Raw genomic sequence first — 18,691 nt, 5'->3', positions numbered from 1 at the left:
TCAGAGGTCAAACATCATTTACAAATAAAGTTAGCAAAGAAAGAGGTACTTGCTGTACAGAGATGTCTTGGAAAGACCGCTTGAGGAGAGAGATCCTTCTGTCTGTGTCAGACTATTGCTTAATCTCACAGGATGTTTGCAAAATCTGCTGTTCAGCTCACAGCTTCTGGCAGAACTCATCCCAAAACTACCTGCTACATACCTGGTCCCTCCCATTAGGACATCATCTTTATCCCACTCAAATCCCATGACCTGATTACTCGAGTTTTAAACACAATGTTTCTAATTATGTACTCCCAAGAAATCACAAAGACCCATTTGCCTCTCCTTTTAAATATAAGCATGGTTCGAAATAATGCTGATCTCACTTTTATGGCATCTTAATGGCATCTTCTGTAGCCACAGTGTCTGCTCGTCTTTTAAACCAGGATTTTTTAAACAATGACTGCACCTGATATATATGAAACAATATTATACATATCAGAAATTATGACGTTCAGCAGCTGAAGATGCGATGGCCAAATGTTGGCGAATGTTTAAAATCAGCAATGCACAAGAAGTTAGAATTGGAGAGGGGCTACAATTTAAGAGTTTGAGGAAGAGGATACAGAGGAGGAGGCCATGGAGAGACTTGAACTAAAGGATGTGATTTTCTTTTTAATTGAGGCACTGCTGAACTGGGAGCCACTGTAGTTCTGCAATGGCAGGGGTGATGGGTAACAGGACGGGGTGCACATCAGGACATGGGCAGCAGAGTTTTGGCAAGCTCAGGTTTTAAGTAGGGTGGAAGATGGGAGACTAACCGGACAAGAGTGAGAACAATTTGTAATTCAATTTGGAAGAATATCACCCAGTCAAGTTTAAGCCAGAGAGGGCAGCACGGGGACGCAGTGGGTTAGCCCTCACGGCTCTGGGTCACTGACCGTGTGGAGTTTGCACATTTGCCCTGTGTTTGAGTGGGTTTCGCCCCCCCCCCCCCCCCCCCCCCCCCCCCCCAAAGATGTGCAATGTAGGTGAATTGGCCACGCTAAATTGCCCCGTAATTGGAAAAAATGAATTGGGTACACTAAATTTTGTTTTAAAAGTTGAAGCTAGAGAGCTGGGAGGGGTAACAAGTGTCATATTATCGATCGTAGACAGGGCAGCAAGGTCCTGCATCTTATCATGACTGAGTGATCGAATGTGTGACTGATAGCAAGTCCACCAATCATTCAGCACAAAGTGGCAGTAAACGGACAGGCGGCACAGCTGGTTAGCACTGCTGCCTCACAGCGCCATGGACCAGGGTTCGATTCCGGCCTCTGTCTGTGCAGAGTCTGCACGTTCTCCCTGTGCCTGCGTGGGTTTCCTCCAGTTGCTCAGGTTTCCTTCCAAAGATGTGCAGGTTAGGCAGATTGGCTATGCTAAATTGCCACTTAGTGTTAATGTAAGCCGACTTGTGACAATTAAAAGATTATAAATATCAAGCCACTCAGTTCAAGGGCAATTAGAGATGGGCAATAAATGCTGACCAGTGGCACCCACATCGCATGAATGAAGAGAAAAAAATATATAAAGCACCTTTTGCATCCTTAGGACAATTATTAAGGGCTTCATCTCAAAGCCAATAAGGTACTTCTGAAGTGCAACGTTGTAATGTAAAAAACAGGGGAGCCAATTCGCGCACAGTAAACACACACACACACAATAATCTGGTTTGGTGATGTTGGCTGAGGGGTAAATAAGTGTCTGGACACCAGAGAGAACTCTGCTGCTTGCCTTTCAGGCCTACCGTGGGATTGTTTACGTCGCCCGAGGGTGTAGACGGGTCTTTGTCTTAACGTCTCACCCTCCCTCCCTCAACTGTGTACTGGAATGTCAGCTTGCTACTGTGCTTTAATACTTTGCAATGGTGATTAGACAGAATAGGAGACAGAACCTATTAGCAATGATGAATGAAGCAGTGGGTTTGAATCACGGCAGTGATCATTTTAGTATGTCAACCTGAAGAAGTCATTTGCGTACCTCGTAAGTTTTAAGCTTTGCTTTCAGGCTCTCGAGGACCTTCAAGTTCTCTTCCTTTTCTCGATCTCTTGCCATCAATAGGTTTTTCAGCTGCTGTCTCTGGAAGATTGAGCACAGTGCAGTATCATAAATCACTCACTGTTCAAGTACCATTTGGATTTAATGGCTGATTTGCTGTTCAGGCAATCACTAGTGTGCAACTTGTCCCCGTATAGAAGGTATCAAAAATATATAGCGCGAGAGAGACAGATTTTCAGTCTGGACGGCAAAAGTGATCCCTGAATTAAACCCGGAACCCGAGCTCAAGGTTTTGCTCCTCGTTCTAGACAGCCCCTCCCCCCCCCCAACCTCACAGGGTGGAGAAAAGATATCAACTCCTCAAAATCATCATCTGGCATCAAACGTTATTCTAAAAACGGCCTCCACAGAAAATATCAGCACTGATACCACTTCTTGCATCATCGGACTAAACCTCGAGCGTGAGGAAAGATGAGAAGGTCTCAACCCCCACAGCAATCAGCAGACTGCCAGCAAGGTGAAAAGAGGTTTAACAACATAAAAGAGATTTAGGATCAATGTCAAGCGTTGCTTACTACAGAGGCTGATGAAAAGCTGGAACCTGTTTCTGAGCAGATTGCTTGAAGACAGGATCCTGGACATATTAAAGAAACAGCTGGGTACCATAATAGGAGGATTTGGCGTTCAGAAAGAACTAAATCAAAAACTCTGAACCACCTTCTTCATTCTTGTGATTTGCGATGGGGTTTGAGCAAACCAACTCAAATACATTCAGTAAATTGCGGGAGAAAATGGGACTGCAGACATGATAGGTACAGATGAGATCAAATGCAGCACAATCTTCGATCCTGCAGCATGGGGAACAGCTTAACCTACACAACGGTCACATAATCGCACAAAGCACTTTGAGGTGTATAAACCTGATGAACTGCTGCACACGTTCAACATACTGACCACTTTAAATTGCAGCAATATTAGGCGGAATAGTAACAACGTGAAGATTGATGAACATTCTTTAGTTCTGCCCAAAAGGTTTAAGCCATAAAGGAGAACATGGACAAATCAGCAAGGAAGAGTCATCGGAGCCTTGATCCTACATAAATACATAAACTACAGTGGGAGATAGATCCAGAGAACTTTCACGGTATATTGGAAGGGCAGAGCACGGGGCCACTACTCTGTCTCAGATTGGTTGAACTTGCTTCATATGCGGAAGCTCCTCTTCTTTAGGAGACCATTATTGGAATGGATCCCCAGATAGCTCATCCATCCAGATTGACCCCCAACTTGGGTTAAATGGCCTTCCTTACTCAATGATCCTGTGATCACCTTATGAATCCAGAACTGGATTCTCTTACATTGGTCAGTCAATTTCTAGCTAATACCGGACAATGCAAAGAAAAAAAGCAAGCAACACTAAAATTTCAAACTGGCTCAGGAACACAGGGTGCTGGCACAAGAAACAAAGTCAGGCAGGCCGCAGTAGAATGTTTAAGCTTTTCTTTGTTCCTATTGAGAGAGGTGACAGCACAAAGCTTAAGACAGAAGAGATAGATTCAAGCACAGTAGTGGTAATTAGTGCAAATTTTTTAAGAGCCTGAAGATTACAGAAAGTTGGAAAGAAAGAGAGAATTAGATTAATCCACAGGATCCTGGAAACAACACACTGAGACGACGACAGTTGGCGAATCTGGATTTCAACAGAAAAAGAAAATATAGAGGAATGAAGAGAAGGGCGAACAGCTGATTCTCCACTCACAGATATTTCATAGTGACAATTGAAAAGGCAATTACCTCATTCTGAAGGTCTCCCACTGCTTTGCACTCCTAGATAACAGGAATAACAGATCTGATTATCAAGTACAATGAACACTTCAATTTGACCATGTTTTCATCGCAGGCCCTTCACAATAATGTTCTTGGTTGGCTTGAGTTTCCAGTAATTAATCAACTGTTGAAAGTTTCTAATTAACTTTGGGATTTTTCTTCTTTATATAAAATGACCAAAGCAGTTTGGTGAAAACCCAAGGCCCTTAAATGCACGGCCAGCAGCAAAGCTGAAAAAGAGTCGGAGAGAAAAGGCACGTCAAGTCAAGGAGTAACAACGAATTGGTGCCAAGCCTCAGCCCGTAGATCATTAGAGAGAAGAAAAGACTGGAAGACAAAGAGAACATCCATAACTTTGAAGTCCTGGAAAAGAATGAGTTGCAAGACGGAGGTGGTGTAAAGAACTCAACTTTAGAACGGAGGACAGAAGCAAAAGGTAAAGCATGTCGGCGATTTTTCTGAAGAGGGGGACAGTGACTATAGCAGTGAGATAAGGATGAAGAAAGACACACATTTAAAGAAAGATACGTGCTCACAAACCCCCAAGATGAAAAATAATCCATGTCACAACCGATGATCTTTGGTGCAAAAGCTATTTGATATTCGGAAATCAGAGCAAATAAGACACTTGTTGAAAAATTGCACAAAATTATAGCATAGAAGCGAACTCCCCAAGGTGAAACATTGCAAATTACAACTACTCGCTGATCTGAAGCCGAGTGTAATTTTTAATTATTTTAAATATAGAAATGCATTTCCTGCTCTTAAATGGCAATTGTTAAACCATAAAGAACTTGCTCAAACACCTTCACTAATTTAGAAAATTATCATAAAATCTCTTGTGTATAATTAAATCTAGAATAAGATTTTGCGAAGAGTACTCTCATGAGGACGTGCTAAATAATGGATTGGCTTTACAAATGTCACCAGCGGCTTAGATGAAAACATTGCTGTACAAGGTGCAAGTGGGAGTGAGAAACAATTTCCCAGGAAACAGCAGCTGTAATTATAGAGTGATGGGATTCAAAAGGACACCTGGGTGTCCACTGGCTGGCATGCACAAGATGGGCTGAGTGTCCTCCCTCTGTGCTGTAACTTTTCTATGGTTCTATGAGCAGGGATAACTAAGTTTAGAATGAAACTACTCCAATTTGCCACCAGCTGTAAGACATTGTGTGTTTGAAATAGAAATTAGACACAGGGCAAAGATTATTAAAACTAAATTTGGTAAGCAAGAATTGACTGAAAACGATACAAGTTCAGCACCTTCCCCTCGGCTTGTTTAGCTCACTGGGCTAAATCGCTGGCTTTTAAAGCAGACCAAGCAGGCCAGCAGCACAGTTCGATTCCCGAACCAGCCTCCCCGGACAGGCGCCGGAATGTGGCGACTAGGGGCTTTTCACAGTAACTTCATTGAAGCCTACTTGTGACAATAAGCGATTTTCATTTCATTTCATTGGAGTTGAGACGAACTCCAGTATTGATGAGTGCATAAACTCACACAGGTGTATAACACCGGTCAACAAGGTGCAACATGACTTCCATTAATGCATCACCCTTTGAGAGTCCCCAACTCTCAGAATACATTTTAGTTTCCAAATGCACAGTAATTCCTTGGTGGAAATGGTTACTTTCATTTTGATGTCCATGTAAAATACTTTGCACCTCTCCAAACTGGAACCCTGCTCCTAAAATAGACAATTTCTGAGTTTGATAATTCAGTTCTATTCTGTTTCTATAGAATAGAATTTGAACCATTGAATTCCTACAGTGCAGGGGGAGGCCATTCGGCCCATTGAGTCTGCACCGGCCCTCTGAAAGAGCAGCCTAGGAGGATGGGTGAGTAAATTTGCGGATGACACTAAAGTCGGTGGAGTTGTGGAAAGTGCGGAAGGATGTTGCAGGTTACAGAGGGACATAGATAAGCTGCAGAGCTGGGCTGAGAGGTGGAAAATGGAGTTTAATGCAGAAAAGTGTGAGGTGATTCATTTTGGAAGGAGTAACAGGAAGACAGAGTACTGGGCTAATGGCAAGATTCTTGATAGTGTGGATGAGCAGAGAGATCTCGGTGCCCATGTACATAGATCCCTGAAAGTTGCCACCCAGGTTGATAGGATTGTTAAGAAGGCGTAACATTAGCTTTTATTGGTAGAGGGATTGAGTTTCGGAGCCATGAGGTCATGTTGCAGCTGTACAAAACTCTGGTGCGGCCGCATTTGGAATATTGCATACAGTTCTGGTCGCCGCATTATAGGAAGGATGTGGAAGCATTGGAAAGGGTACAGAGGAGATTTACCAGGATGTTGCCTGGTATGGAGGTAAGATCTTATGAGGAAAGGCTGAGGGACTTGAGGCTGTTTTCGTTAGAGAGAAGAAGGTTAAGAGGTGACTTAATTGAGGCATACAAGATGATCAGAGGATTAGATAGGGTGGACAGTGAGAGCTTTTTTGCTCGGATGGTGTTGGCTAGCACGAGGGGACATAGCTTTAAATTGAGGGGACATAGATACAGGACAGATGTCAGAGGTAGGTTCTTTACTCAGAGAGTAGTAAGGGCATGGAATGCCCTGCCTGCAACAGTAGTGGACTCCCCAACATTAAGGGCATTTAAATGATCATTGGGTAAACATATGGATGATAAGGGAATAGTGTAGATGGGCTTTAGAGTGGTTTCACAGGTCGGTGCAACATCGAGGGCCAAAGGGCCTGTACTGCGCTGTAACGCCTGTAACGTTCTAGGCCCACTCGCCCACATTTTCCCCGTAACTGGTCCAGCATCACATTGAGCCAAATGTTCTCTTAATTTCAACCCTTCCCCCTCCACAACTTTGCTTGCTCCCTCCTCCAGCCCTAAAACCCTCAGATATCTCCTCGCCCCTCCAATTTTTGTCCTACCGTGCCGTCCCAATTTCATCGCACCAACGTGAATGGCCGTACCGTGAGCTGCCATAGCCCAAGCTCTGGAATGTCCAACCTGCACCTTTCTGCCTCTCCCTCCTCCTTTAAGATGCTTCAGAATCCTACCTGCCTGACCAAGCCTGCCACAAAATCGCCCATCTGTCTCAGTTTGAAAATGCGCCCGTGGGGCATTTTTGGGACATCCTGCTTTTGTAAAAGTTTCTATTTCCATTCAAGTTGCTTTTGTACCTGGTTCAGTTGCTTTTGAAGTCCGCTGACTCTCTCGAGGAACAGCCTCTGTTCTTGGTGAAGCTTTTTCAACTTGCCTTTGAGTTCTTCATTTTCAGCCTGAAGTTCCTGGACATGTGATTATCACAAATAAATTAAATATTTATTCTGAACAATGTTCCTACAAAAAAAAAAATAAGCAAAGGAGGGAGGGTAACATTGGATTTTGTGGCTTACAATTTTCAAGCAGGAAGCCAGCCATTCAATTCGGAAATCGCTTATTGTCACGAGTAGGCTTCAAATGAAGTTACTGTGAAAAGCCCCTAGTCACCACATTCCGGCGCCTGTTCAGGTAGGCTGTAATTTCCAAGGCCAGCCTTCCCGCTCAAATAGCTTTGGAAACAATGAGATGCAAAGTCAAGGTGGTGTCGACCTGTTCAAGTGGACTCAAGGGGATTCCACAGGATAATTAGGAATTATCCTTCTCAGGGATATTTAGCAATGGCCAATTATTGCTGGCCTTGCCAGTGATGCTTTTATCCCAGCAGTTAATTTTTTTTTTTTAAATGGGAGGGAGATCGCCCGAATTCTGGTCAACATTTATCCCTCCGTCAACATCAAAAGTAATCAGGTCATTACAACATTGGCTGCCACCATTCTTGCATTAGAATGGTGACTACACTTAAAAGGGGCAGCACGGTAGCATGGTGGTTAGCATAAATGCTTCGCAGCTCCAGGGTCCCCGGTTCGGTTCCCGGCTGGGTCACTGTCTGTGCGGAGTCTGCACGTCCTCCCCGTGGGTGCGTGGGTTTCCTCCGGGTGCTCCGGTTTCCTCCCACAGTCCAAAGATGTGCGGGTTAGGTGGATTGGCCATGCTAAATTGCCCGTAGTGCCCTAAAAAGTAAGGTTAAGTGGGGGGTTGTTGGGTTACGGGTATAGGGTGGATACGTGGGTTTGAGTAGGGTGATCATTGCTCGGCACAACATCGAGGGCCGAAGGGCCTGTTCTGTACTGTTCTATGTTCTATGTTAAAAGCTTTGGGCATAAACACTTTGTGATATTGAGGTTATAATGTGGGAACTGTAGCGGCCAAAAGGTGTACAGTTAGCACTGACGGACACCAGCATGATACAATAATCTGCTTTCTTAAAAAAAAACATTAGTTGAGGGATAAATGTCATCAAGAACAATAGGAACAGTACCCCATACTCTTTTCTAAAATAGGACCTGTTGCATTCACTCGGCGGGGTAGACAAGACCACAGCGACACCTCAAACAATGCATCGCTCCCTCAGTACGACGTAGGGAGCTTCAAGCCGATTCTGTGCCAGAGTTTCTGGAATGGGACTTGTGAACTCAACCTTCGGACTCAGACCATGACTGAGCCACAGCGGCCAATACCCCCAAAATGTAACAACATATGAATTAGGAACAGAGTGGACCATTCAGCCCCTTGAGCCTGCTCCACTATTCAACAAGCTCAGGGCGGATTGGACTGTGGCCTCAACTCCACATTCTTGCCTACCCCATACATCCTTTGACTCCCTTGAAAATCAAGAATCCATTTCACTCGCCTTGGAAATATTTAATGGCCCTGCCTCTACCTCTCTCTGGGGAAAGAGAGTTCCACAGATTCATGACTGTCTGAGAGAAAAAAATTATCAACTCTTGTCTTAAATGGGAGACGCTTTATTTTTAAACTGGGTGACCCATTATTTCTTAATTATATTCCCTAGTTCTGATCTCTCCCACAAGGGGAAACATCATCACATTAACCACCCTGTCAAATTCCCTTGCTACGATTCCATACAAGAATCCCAACAATTTGCAATTTGTAATACTGTATGAGGGACGACCATTAAACACCAGGAAAGGTCACACTGACCAATAGGTATTCTTTATAGTAAAACAAACTTTAATTTAAACACAGAATTAATTATATTAAGAAAGAAATAGCTTTACAATTAACAGTTAAAATAGTTCTTAAATAAAGGAGGGGAGAGAAAAATACCTTTCAATTAAGCATCGCAAATAAAGTTCAAATGCCACTTGATAAATAAAGTTAACATCAGGGTTATTTGCTTTGTTGTGCAGATCTTTGGAGAGACTCCCTTTCAGGAACAACCTGAAAATCCTTCTGTCCTATCAGACATTTCTGTTCAACTTAAAATCCTATGGCAAAACTGCAAAACTACAGACAGATCTGGCTCCTCCTATTAATTACATCATCTGTGTGCCAAGCATAAGGCATTTTCCAGTCTTCTCCCATTAAGATGTCCCATGACCTGCTTAGCTAAGACTAAACACAATCATTCAAAAATGATCTACATCTTGAACATAAATATTCCAATAGCCAGTTCATATGTCAACAAGCAAATGGTTAAAATCAACGATTACCTCACTTTTACAAACCCCATAATCACAGCTTTAGCAGACATACTGCCTGTATGTATATTAAACCAGCGTTTTTAATAACCTCACTGCAACAAAATATATAACAATTTCTTATATTCATCACATCCTCAGGATTTTATGTTTCAATAAGGTCACCTCTCTTTCTTCTAATTTCCAATAGATACAGGCCCAATCTGACCAAACCTTTCCGTATAGGATAACACCCTCATGCCAACAATCAGTTGAGTAAACCTTCTCTGAACTGTGTCTAATGCAATTATGTCCTTTCCTAAATAAGGAGTCATACGCAGTGCTCCAGATGTGACCCTATATAACTGTAGCACAGCATATCTACTTTTATATTTCATTCCTCTTACAATAAACTATAACATTTTATTTACTTTCCTAATCACTTGCTATACACCTGCATGCTAACATTTTGCGACTCGTGTACCAGGACATCCAGATCCCTCTGTACCTCATTTCTGCAATCTCTTGCCAGTTAAATAATTTACTGTTTTTCTAATCTTCCTGTCAAACTGGACAAGTTCACATTTTCCCACATTATACTCCATCTGCCAAATTTTTGCCCACTCACTTAACCCTATGCAGGTTATGCTTCAGTCACCTTATACATAATAACATTAATTATTGACAAATTTAATTCTTTGAGGAGGGGAACAATGAAGTTAGACAAAGGAGAACCAGTGGACATGATTTATTATAATAATAATAATCTTATTAGTGTCACAAGCAGGCTTGCATTAACACTGCAACAAAGTTACTGTGAAAAGCCCCTAGTTGCCACACTCCGGCGCTTGTTCGGGTACACCGAGGGACAATTCAGAATGTCCAATTCAACTAGCAAGCAGGTCTTTCAGGATTTGTGGGAGAAAACCGGAGCAGCCGGAGGTAACCCCTAGCAGACGCGGGGAGAACGTGCAGACTCCGCACAGACGGTGACCCAAGCCGGGAATCGAACCTGGGACACTGGAGCTGTGAAGCAACAGTGCTAACCACTGTGCCACTTGGATTTCGAGAAGACCGTTTACAGCAGGCTGCTAAATTAGATAAGAACCCATGGTGTTAGGGGCAAGGCACTGGCACGGATAGAGGATTAACTGACTGGCAGAAGGTGGGGATAAAGGGGACTTTTTCAGGATGACAGCCAGTGACTAGTGGTGTTACGCACAGGTCAGTGTTGGGACCACACCTTTTCACAATATACATTAAATGACCTGGAAGAAGGAACAGAGAGGTCCTTGTTGCTAGGTTTGCAGATGATACAGAGATATGTAGCGGGACAGGTTGTATTGAGGAAGCAGAGAGGCTGCAGAAGGACTTGAACAGGCTAGGAGAGTGAGCCAAGAAGTGGCAGGTGGAATACAATGTGGAAATGTGTGAAGTTGTGCACTTTGGTATGAAAAATAGAGGCATAGACTGCTTTCTAAATGGGGAAAAGGCTTCGGAAATCTGAAGCACAGACAGACTCAGGAGCCCTAGCTCAGGATTCTCATTTTGGGCATTTTGCAAATGTACAGACAAATATCAGAAACCAGAAATCCACCGGAACAAAGAACACAGGCCCACAATAACCCCAATACCAAGCCCACTACTCAACCCGCCACCTTGGTTTCCCCCCCCCCCCACCCCCCACCCCCAAACAATGCAAATAAATCCTGAAACCAGCCCCCTCCCCCAATGCCTTAATTCACCTTAAAGAATTTGATGTCGGGTAAACCCCACCTCCGCCCTCTCCAAGGCGAACTTGACCTCCTCCAAGTGCAGGAATTCTGCCAGGTCGCTCACCCACACCTCCACCTTTGGCAGCTCCGAGTTCCGCCAGCTCACCAAAATCCGTGTCCTGTCTATCAGGGAGTTACGGCCAAGACATCGGCCTCTCTCCCCACCTGGACCCCCGGATCTTCCGACACTCCAAATACCGCCACCTCCAGACGCGGGGCCACTCCTACCCCTAGAATCTTGGACATAACATCCGAGAACCTTTGCCTGAACCCCTTCAAGCTTTGGAACCGCCCAGAACACATGGATGTGATTCACAGGCTTCCCCGCACATTGCACATACCAATCCTCCACCCCTGCACGTCCATCAACCTCTATCCCTCCAAACAAATAATATACAAAGGAAAACAAAAGGCACACACACCTTTACTGCTCCCCCCGTCATGACCTTCACCAATCTACCCACTCTGCGGCCTTCATTTAATACAAAACACCACTCCAAAGTTCAATGTTCTCACGCTCCTCCCAGTCCATAGTCTCTCAAAGTCCTGCGTCTCCTGTGGCGAGTCAAAATAAAACGCTTGCTTCTGGTGCATAACCCACAAGTGAGCGGGTACAGAATCCCAAACTTCATCCCTCTTCTTGTAGAGGGCAGCCTTGATCCGGCTGCACCCGGCCCTCCACTTGGCCAACTCCATTCCCAGGTCCTTTTTTAAAACAAAAATAATTTACGGGATGTGGGCGTCGCTGGTTAGGCCAGCATTTATTGCCCATCCCTAGTTGCCCTTCAGAAGGTGGTGGTGAGCTGCCTTCTTGAACCGCTGCAATCCCTGATATGTAGGTACACCCACTGTGCTGTGAGGGAGGGAGTTCCAAAATGTTGCCCCAGAAACAGTGAAGGAATGTCGATATATTTCCAAGTCAGGGTGGTGAGTGACTTGGAGGAGAACCTCCAGGTGAAGGGGTTCCAGGCATCTTGTTGTCCTTGTCCTTCCAGATGGTAGTGATCGTGGGTTTGGAAGTTGCTGCCTAAGGAGGATGAGTTACTGCAGTGCATCTTGTAGATGGTACACATGGTTGCCACTGTTTCTCGGTGATGGAGTGATTACATTTTTGTGGAAGGGGGAGCAATCAAGCGGGGCTGTTTTGCCCTGGATGGTGTTGAGCTTCTTGAGCGTTGTTGGAACTGCACTCATCCAGGCAAGTGGAGAGTATTCCATCACACTCCTGACTTGTGCCTTGTGGATGGTGGACAGGTTTTAGGGGGGGGGGGGGTGTTCACGAGGTGAGTTACTCGCCGTAATCCTAGCCTTTGACCTGCCCAGGTAACTACAGTATTAACATGGCTAGTCCAGTTCCATTTCTGATCAATGGTAAACTCCAGGATGTTGATTGATAAGCAGCTCGCTCTCCTCCCAAGTGCCCTTCTTGGTCTGCCTCGCCCTCCTCAAGATTTTCTCCTTCTCAAGGAAATTATGCAGCCTCACCACCATCACCCTCAGAGGTTCCCCCACCTAGTCTACTCCTCAGCGCCCTGTACGCTCGGTCCACCTCGAGAGACCCCCACCAGCTTCTCCAGCATGCCCGCCACATACTCGGTGGCCTTCACACCCTCAATGTCATCAAGCACCCCGATGATCCGAAGGTTGTTGAGATCACCCTTCTCCCTCACCCTTATTTGACTGTTCATCACCATCCCCATGCCTGTCTCCAGCAAGGTCAACCTCGTGCTCCCCCACCGACTCTTCCATCTTCTGGATCGGCAGGCTCTGTGTCTCCTGCATCTGCTCCACCCGCTCGATCATCACCCTAAGCGGCTCCACCACCTTAGCCAGGTCTTCTGTGGCCGCCTTCCTCAGCTGCTCAAACTTGCTGTTGAGGAACTCCACCAGCTGCTCCGTCGACCACTGGGTGGGCAGCGCTGCCCCTCCCTACTCTCCGCCAACTTCTCCTGCATCGCACCACAAATACCCTCTTGCTCGGAACTCTTTGCCGCAGAAGGCAGTGGAGGCCAATTCACTAAGTGTCTTTATGACAGAGATAGATAGGTTCTTGATTAATAAGGAGATCAGGGGTTATGGGGAGAAGGCAGGAGAATGGGGATGAGAAAAATATCAGCCATGATTGAATGGCGGAGCAGACTCCATGGGCCGAATGGCCTAATTCTGCTCCTACGTCTTATGGTCTTATGTCAGAAACAGGAATGAGGAATGGGAGTTTCATTATCAGACTCGAAATGGCCAAAACGCACACGCTGTGACTTGCTTGCCATCTTCAATTGTTTACAAAGCCAAGACACGTTGGAGATGTTAGAATGTCTAAATCTGGATCAATTAACAAGCAATTTAGAAACACAATTAGTCAGGAGCAATTTATTTGGAAAATTATATATGCACACGCACAAAATAACTAATTAGTACTACAACGAACACCCTTCAAACATCAGTCCGTGGATAAAGGATTTTCTGGAATTCAGCACACCTCTGGAAGTGCTACTATTTTTTACAAAGATTTCCACCGTAATTATTAAATTTGAAAAGCTTTGCTTTTAGAGCAGTTGGCTGTATCTCAGTTGAAAATGTTTGTCATGTAGGTCCCAATCCCACTAAGTGTCGGAGATAGCAACAGTGACAGACGAATCGTTATAAACTCAAACCAACATGAGTCGAGGTTTAGGATGGAGAATTAAACCAGCATTTGCCTTCGCCAGAACACTCCGCCACAGTGTATGATTTGCGCAATAGGCAAAATGCCTCACAGCGCCAGCGACCCGGGTTCGATTCTGACCTCCGGTGACTGCGGAGTCTGCACGTGGGTTTCCTCCGGGTACTCCGGTTTCCTCCCACAGTCCAAGTTGTGCAGGTTAGGTGGATTGGCCGTGATAAATTGCCCCTGAGGGTGGAATTGCAGGAATAGGGCGGGGGAATTTGGGCCAAGGTAGGGTGGTCTTTCCAAGGGTCGTTGCAGACTTGATGGGCTGAATGGCCTCCTTCTGCACTGTATGGATTCTATGATTCTAAATATTCAACTTGGAGCAGTGAAGGTCAAAGAGGGATTTGCTAGATGTTTTCAAAAATTAGTAAGGAGTTTTGATTAAGTTAAATGAGTTTTCACTGGCAGAAGTATTGGCAACCAGGGAACACAATAGATATAGAATAGAACAGTACAGCACAGAACAGGCCCTTCGGCCCTCGATGTTGTGCCGAGCAATGATCACCCCACTCAAACCCACGTATCCACCCTATACCCGTAACCCAACAATCCCCCCATTAACCTTACACTACGGGCAATTTAGCATGGCCAATCCACCTAACCTAAATTTATTGTAATTGCAAACGAGCTGAAAAGGAGATGAAGAGATATTTCCTTCAACAGGCAGTTATGTTAATCTGGAATATGCATCTGAAAGGGTGACAGGAGCAAATCTAATTGTATTGTCAAGAAGGACCTCACGGTAGCATGGTGGTTAGCATCAATGGTTCACAGCTCCAGGGTCCCAGGTTCGATTCCCGGCTGGGTCACTGTCTGTGTGGAGTCTGCACGTCCTCCCTGTGTGTGCGTGGGTTTCCTCCGGGTGCTCCGGTTTCCTCCCACAGTCCAAAGATGTGCGGGTTAGGTGGATTGGCCATGCTAAATTGCCCGTAGTGTAAGGTTAATGGGGGGATTGTTGGTATACGGGTTACGTGGGTTTAAGTAGGGTGATCATTGCTCGGCACAACATTGAGGGCCGAAGGGCCTGTTCTGTGCTGTACTGTTCTATGTTCTAAGGAAATTGGATAGATTGACGGGTAAAGATTTTCAGGGGCCATGGGGAAAGAGTAGGGGAGCGAGCACGTGGGCAACTCCACCCAAGAACCACGATAGAAATTTGGGGCCTAATGGCCTCCCTCTGTACTGCACCATTCTCATTAGTTCCCGTCAGCGATCACTCGCTAGTTAGCATGATTGACCGCTAGGAAAATCTGTCAGTGATCATGGGTTCCGTGGGTCCTTGCATGGTTGATGAGCCCGTTCCTAAAGCCGCATCTCTGACCGCAGACTTAGCAGGCATTTCCTGGAGGTGGGAATCGGTCCCTGGGCTCTGGATCGCTGGTATTCCTTTCTCAGGCTTCTTTTCCGAGCCTCCTCTTCCTGTCGGGTGCCCTCAAAGAAATGTCTCCTTTCAATCAGGAGATTCCTCCAAGTACGTGTCTTCTGAGCAAAGGGTCTCCCAAGCTCTGGCGCCTATGTTGCATTTCTGGAGGTAAACCTTCAGGGTGTTTTTGCAGCACTTCCTTTGTCCACCCCTTGTTCAGAAGCCTTCTTTGAGCTGGGCAAAGATGATTCAGTTTGTCAGTCGGGTCTCCGGCATCCCAAGCACATGGCTGGCCCCCTGGAGTTCACCTTGGATGATCATAGCCTCTATACTGGTGCTCTTGGCTCCTTCAAAAGGACCCTGATGTTAGTACCCCTGTCCTCCCAGCTGATGCGGAGAATCCCTCTCAGAAAGCGTCGATGGTATCGCTCCAGGCCCTTGGCATCTGCATGCAGTCCAGGTTTCTGAGACATATAGAAGAGTTCAGAGTACACGAGAATCCTGCTGTCAGCACGGATGTCACAATTGTCAAAGACTCTCGCCCTTGGGCGTCCAAAGAAGGTGCTCGCGGATTGGATCTGACTTTGGATCGCTGCATCAGCCAGATAGGGGAAATGTTCCACATTTAGGAGGGTTTATCCAATCTTGATAGAGGGAGACCCCGGATCTTGCCCTGAGTTGGGTTGGTAAAGAACTCGAGGCTTCGAGGTTGAGGCTGAGACGGATTCTTTGGTATTCCCCAGCGAAGGTGTCAAGCATGGCTTGGAGATTCTTTGCTGAGAGTGGAAATGGCGATGTCATCCGCATACGTTCCAGAAACGACGTCAGTGTTGATTTCTTCTTCAATTTCATCCGGTTGAGGTTGAAATGTTTTCCGTCCATCCTGTAGACAATGTCCATTCCACTGGGAAGCTTGCCCTGGACAAGGTGAAGGATGGTGGCGATGAAGATGGAGAAAAAGGGGTCTTGACCTCAAAGGTTTCTATCTTATTTCCATTGGTGAGCACTGTTGACGACATCGTGTCGTGGAGGAGTTGGAGGATGTTGATGAATTTCTCTGGGCAGCCGGCCTTTGACAGGGTCTTCCACAGCACTTTCCGATTGACTGAGTAAAAAGCCTTGGTCAGATCGATGAAGGCCATGTAGAGTGGTTGATGTTGCTCCTGGCATTTCTCTTGAAGTTACCGAGCAGTGAAAACCATGTCCGCTGTTCCACGGTTAGGTCAGAAGCTACACTGGCTTTCCGGAAGAATTTCTTCAGAGATTGGGAGAAGTTGGCTCGCGAGGATTTGGGGGGTAATCCTCCCAGCGATGGAGAGTAGGGAGATTCCTTGGTATGACCCACAGCCCGCTTTGTCTCCTTTCTTGACGATGGTGTTCCTGGCTATGCAACAATCAGCAGTGATTGTTTGAAGACCCACCCTTCAATAGTTTCACTGTTAAAATCAATCCATTAAAATGCAATGAAGATTACATGCCAAATGGTGCAGTAAGTCCTTGTGAATCTCCGTCACACGACGTCTGTACTCTCCTCAGGTCTCAAGTCATGGTTCTGTTGTTGGACTTCCATGTCGCTCAGAGTTGAGATCAAGCCCCACGACAGCGGCCAGAGCACACCCAAGCTGACACTCTGGTGCAGTCGCACATGATGTCTTTTGAATGAAATGTTAAATCAAGTCTACCCTCAGGTGAACACAGAAAATCCCATGGTGGGCCGCACGGTGGTGCAGTGGTTAGCACTGCTGCCTCATGGCGCCGAGGACCTGAGTTCGATCCCGGCCCCGGTTCACCGTCCATTTGCAGTTTGCACATTCTCCCCGTGATTGCATGGATCTCACCCCCACAACCCAAAGATGCGCAGGGTAGGTGTGCTGGCCACGCTAAATTGCCCCTTAATTGGAAAAACAAAAATCCCATGTTACCAAACTCTGACGAAGAGTCATCGTTGACCTGAAAGGTCCACACAGACACTGCAGGAGTATTTCCAGTATTTTCTATTCTTAGCATTTTCTGCTGTTATTTCAGATTTTCAACATCCGCAGCATTTTGCTTTTGCCTTGGAATTTACCGTCAGAAATTCAACATTTATTTCTCTTTTGATACACATCCAAGTGCTGCAATGAACCAAAATAACTGTTATCCATGGGATGTCTAGAAGTGAGAGATTAAAAACAGTAGCTGTTTAAATCTCTTTAGGGAACGCATTATATTAATACCTTTATAATACGTTGTTCCTTCTGACTCTGCACAGAGCTGGCTTCAGCTTGAAAATGCTTTTGATCTACATTCTGCGACAGTTCAGGAGCCTGCATAAATACACAGATGCTTATATATATTTTTTTTAAGAAATAACGTTTAAGGGATTTTAAAAACTCCAAAGGCCAAAATTAGATTTTTCTAATCACACAAACATGTTTCAAGTCAGTCAACATTGATGTATCGATGTTGAACAGGGAAGGGACAAAGCAGTGGACAGTCAGATGACATTTAACGTGGCCTTTCCCCAGCTTCACCCAGGAGCAATGGAAACAGGGCTGCAGCAGAGTGATTACATATCAATAATTCTGGTTTCTGGTTTTGCGGAAACACAAGTAAAACCGATTCACTCTGAAGGAAAACTTTGTCCAAAGATAATCTGTTTCACTGACCCGTTGTCATGTTCTGTAGATCGGCTGATATGAATGATAAATTACAGAACATCTCGTTTAAATAATTTATTATGAAACAACTGCGTAGTAAAGAGAACTGGAAAAATATAAATAACAAACTAGTAACACTAACTACCTATTATAGAGCTACTGCAAAATATGTCTATCCTCCAACACGACTTACTCCCAACTGCCTCAAGGCACAAAGCCGCATGGTAGACTTACACTGCTGGTCAGAGGTAGTGTAAAATATTATATACAGAATTGTTTTCTGCATATTATCACACCCGTAACAATGTAATTGGCATTAATGAACCTTAAATGTAATTGACAAGGCATGAACAACTTCAACCAGTCATGCATTAACTTGCTTGTACACTCAGTCCCAAGAATAAGGGAAAGACCATGTGTGAAAATCACAGTTTAAAAAACATGTACCCCAAGTACCGAGCTGGGATACCTGCCCATTCATCCTTGTCTTCTGTTGAACATATTTGGTTTATTTAACATTCCTTTCCCTTCGCGCAACCATCACTCTCATATTTCAGTGAAGTTCGAACTCAAAATAATCTGATGTGCGCAAAGAAAGAAAACAGAAATGTTGGGGCAGCTGCAATCAGAGCCGAGACATTCTAACCGGCTATCGAGAAGGAAAAACAATTTCCAAGAGCCAATTTGTGTTTACGAATAAATCCCATCAGTAGAACAACTACCCTCAAAAAAAAAACTGCTCAGATCAGAAATAATTGCAAATAAACTACATATCCAGGAGAGAGTAAAAGGATCAGAAATAAGTTCCAAGGGTGACTCAGTAGTGTTGAGCATTATTGCACCGAAACACCAAGTCACAGAGCAC

At 45.1% G+C, this 18,691-nt stretch overlaps 1 protein-coding gene across 3 annotated transcripts in view; it reads right to left on the bottom strand.

Moving 5' to 3' along the window:
- The window catches only part of LOC119974394 (uveal autoantigen with coiled-coil domains and ankyrin repeats-like), a 182,870-nt gene that overhangs the window by 21,418 nt on the left and 142,761 nt on the right, over window positions 1–18,691 (bottom strand). For 2 of the 3 annotated variants that reach the window (XM_038813211.1, XM_038813212.1), the window contains exons 10-12: window positions 6,997–7,104; window positions 3,817–3,849; window positions 2,005–2,103 (exon numbers count right to left, since the gene is read on the bottom strand). In XM_038813211.1, the coding sequence (XP_038669139.1) occupies window positions 2,005–2,103; window positions 3,817–3,849; window positions 6,997–7,104 (240 nt within the window). The remainder of the gene's footprint in view (window positions 1–2,004; window positions 2,104–3,816; window positions 3,850–6,996; window positions 7,105–18,691) is intronic. The other variant, XM_038813213.1, reaches the window with a different exon arrangement.

Source organism: Scyliorhinus canicula, chromosome 12, assembly GCF_902713615.1.
Source record: "Scyliorhinus canicula chromosome 12, sScyCan1.1, whole genome shotgun sequence".
Classification (NCBI taxonomy): domain Eukaryota; kingdom Metazoa; phylum Chordata; class Chondrichthyes; order Carcharhiniformes; family Scyliorhinidae; genus Scyliorhinus; species Scyliorhinus canicula.
The sequence above is the reverse complement of the archived record's forward strand: the minus strand, read 5'-3'. Positions and strand labels throughout refer to the sequence as shown.